The 3,430-nt window shown below is 45.2% G+C and overlaps 1 protein-coding gene across 1 annotated transcript; it reads left to right on the top strand.

Annotated features, from left to right (window-relative positions):
* The first annotated feature begins 275 nt into the window (after window positions 1–275).
* On the top strand, window positions 276–3,114 carry LOC149393735 (uncharacterized). The gene is made up of 4 exons (XM_089618138.1): window positions 276–388; window positions 1,376–1,497; window positions 1,625–1,748; window positions 2,130–3,114. Exons 1-4 carry the CDS (start codon window positions 276–278, stop codon window positions 3,112–3,114), a joined length of 1,344 nt encoding a protein of 447 aa, XP_089474264.1.
* The last annotated feature ends 316 nt before the right edge of the window (window positions 3,115–3,430 follow it).

Raw genomic sequence — 3,430 nt, 5'->3', positions numbered from 1 at the left:
TATATCGTTTTAAGCAAACTACGAAGAGTTTGTTCATGCAAATCTACATTTGTCTCTTCGTAAGTTGTTAAGTTTGTTTATGGACTAAAAGACTAAGGTTTTATCATAAAGCTTCAGACAAGGAAGATTGAATGAACGTTTCAACTTTTTATTAATGAATAAGCAATTACAAGCAAGAGTCTTCATGAGACTTTATAACATCAAATGTAGAATATAAAGATTACAACTCTTCTTGTGGGCACCATTGACAATATGCCACAATAATTTGCGAAACCATGCGCAAAGTGCTGGTCGAAAAATACGCAAAAGGAGAATTAAAGAACGTCGACCTGGGTCCCCCGCCCAAAAAGAAGGTCTTTAACAACCGCGGCAGAGGCAATCCTTCACCGTAAAGATCCAGGCCCATTGAAGAAGGGGAACCGGAGTCCCCGCCGACCGCGGTAAAACAACGAGTCGACTTCATAATGGGCGGGTTGAAGTTTTGCAAAAGCTCACTCAACTCGATAAAAGCTCACCAGCGTCAGCTGATGAATAAGACCGTCAAGATCGGAGAGGAACAGGATGTTCAAATCTCATTCTCCGAAAGATAAGCCACCGGAGCAGTAGACCAGCATGACGACGCGCTCGTGATAACAATCGACGTATCCAACTGCGAAGTCGCTCGAGTCCTAATCGACGGAGGAAGCTCCGTAGATCTTATTTTTAAAGATACCCCCAGGAGAATGGGAATCGAAGAATTTGAGATCGAGAAGGAGCAGACCCAATTAACAGGCTTCAATGGGTCGACCACTCAATCAATAAGAATAATTAAGCTGCCCGTAAAGACCAACAGGATAAATAAAATGGTTGAATTCCAGGTTCTGGAGTGCCTCTCCCCCTATAACATCATCCTGGGATGACCATGGATACATCGGATGAGGGCCGTCCCCTCGACTTTCCACCAATGTATTCGGTTCCTCACGCCTGAAGGAATAGGTGAGATAAGAGAAAACCAAGCAACCTCCCGTAGTTGCTACCTCACTAACCACAAGCAAAATGTTGAAGAGGCTAGTAAAAAGTAATAGCAATTAACGAACGTAGAGCCAACAGAAAATGAAAGCTCTAAACTAGAAGAATCGGACTACCCAAGTACTGAAACGACATTACAAATATAGCTCGACGGTCTCGACCCCTCTAAATGCGTGGGAATCGGAGCCTAGCTTAAGGGAGCCATACGACGAGAGCTGATTTGTTTCATGAAACGAAAAAAATCTACCTTCGCCTGGACGACGGAAGATATGCCAGGGATTAGTATCGATGTTACGTCCCATCAGCTTAACTAAGACCCAAGTTTCAAACCGATAAAACAAAAGAGACGTAAATTTGGTCACGACAGGGCATCAATAGTCAACGACGAAGTTGAAAGAATCCTCAAGGCTGATTCAATCCGTAAAGTCAAATACCCTGACTGGTTAGCAAACACCGTCGTCGTAAAAAAAAGAAAAATGGAAAATGGAGGTATGCATCGACTTCACAGACCTGAACAAGGCATGCCCCAAAGACAGCTTCCCTTTGCCACATATCGACCAACTGGTCGAGGCAACCGCATGACATAAGATACTCTCGTTCATGGGCGCATTTTCAGGATACAACCAGATCCTAATGCATCTTGACGATCAGGAAAAAACGGCATTCATAACAGACCGAGGCACTTATTGCTACAAAGTCATGCCATTTGGACTAAAGAACGCTGACGCCACCTATCAAAGGTTAGTCAACGAAATGTTCAAAGAAAAAATAGGAAAAACAATGGAGGTGTATATTGATGATATGCTCGTCAAGTCCCTAAGAGATTGTAACCATGGATGGCACTTGCAGGAGTGCTTCGAGGTATTGAATAAGTATCAAATGAAGCCGAACCCTGCTTAATGCTCATTCGGGGTTTCCTCTGGAAAATTCCTTGAGTACTTAGTCACCCAACACGGAATTGAAGCAAACCCAGACCAACTAAATGCCCTAAGAGAAATTCCATCGCCCCGTAATAGACGAGAAGTGCAGCTACCGACAGGCCGCATCGCCGCCCTCAATCGCTTCATCTCTCGATCCACAGACAAATGCCTCCCATTCTATCGACTCCTAAAATGAAACAGGAAACTCGAATGGGACGAAAACTGCAAAAAATCATTTAAACAACTAAAGGAATACTTGTCGACACCCCCGATTTTAGCAAAACCCTTGACAGGGGAACCACTCTACCTATATGTTGTCGTCTCCCAAGCAGCGGTTAGTGGAGTGCTCGTCAGGGAAGAGCAAGGGGACCAACGACCTATATTTTATGTGAGCAAGTCGTTAGTCGACACCAAAACTCGATATCCTATCATGGAAAAATTGACATTAGCCGTAGTTTCCGCAGCACGAAAACTCTGGCCATATTTCCAATCTCACTCCATAATAGTGATGACGACCCAACCACTAAGAAGTTTCCTACACAGCCCTAACCAGTCAGGAAGACTGACCAAATGGGCAGTAGAACTAAGCGAATATGACATCGAGTATCGAATTAGGACTTGCGCTAAATCTCAGGTTTTAGTAGATTTCCTCATCGAACTCCTAAGAGAAGACCCAGCCGTGACTGAGGACAAAGGCACTTGGACACTAAAAGTGGACGGCGCATCGTCGAAACAAGGGGCATGGGTAGGAATACATCTGACATCACCCCACGGCGAGGTCATCAAAAAGTCATTCAGGCTCGACTTCGTTGCATCCAACAACGAAGCCGAATATGAAGCACTAATAGCCGGACTAAGATTGGTTACAGCCGTGGGAGCAAAGCAAGTACACGCTTTTTGCGATTCTCAGCTTGTAGCAAATCAATACTCCGACGAATACGAAACGAGGGATGAGCGAATGGAAGCCTATTCAAAAGTCGTAAAAGACCTTGCGGCGCAATTTAAACAATTTTCTCTAACGCGAATCCCTAGGGGTGAAAACACATCTGTAGACGCACTGGCCACACTAGCATCTACCTCGGACCCGGACCTCAAAAGGGTAATACCAGTTGAGACAATCAAACAACCTTCCATATACATCACTGTCACGGCAGTAATAGCTATAGAAGGGGGATTGGAGGGATGAAATCATACATTACATCACAACTAGTACGGTCCCGTCCGACAAGATGGCAAAACGAAGGCTTGTACTAAGAAGCGCAAGATTCTCCATAATAGACGGCAACCTGTTCAAAAGAAGCTTCGCAGGACCATACCTCAAGTGCGTCGGCACGGACGAATGTAAAAAAATCCTAGAAGACGTACACGAGGGAGAGCGCAGAAGCCACACAGGAGGCAGGGCACTCGCCATCAAAATAAAAAGGCAAGGCTACTTTTGGCCGACCATGCTGGCAGATTGCGAGGCACACTCGCACCGCTACGGCCGATGCCAACGCCACACA

This window comes from Urtica dioica, chromosome 6 (genome assembly GCF_054948205.1).
Source record: "Urtica dioica subsp. dioica isolate 48M chromosome 6, U.dioica_male_clone48M_v1_H2, whole genome shotgun sequence".
NCBI lineage: Eukaryota > Viridiplantae > Streptophyta > Magnoliopsida > Rosales > Urticaceae > Urtica > Urtica dioica.
This window is presented reverse-complemented; position numbering and strand designations above follow the sequence as displayed.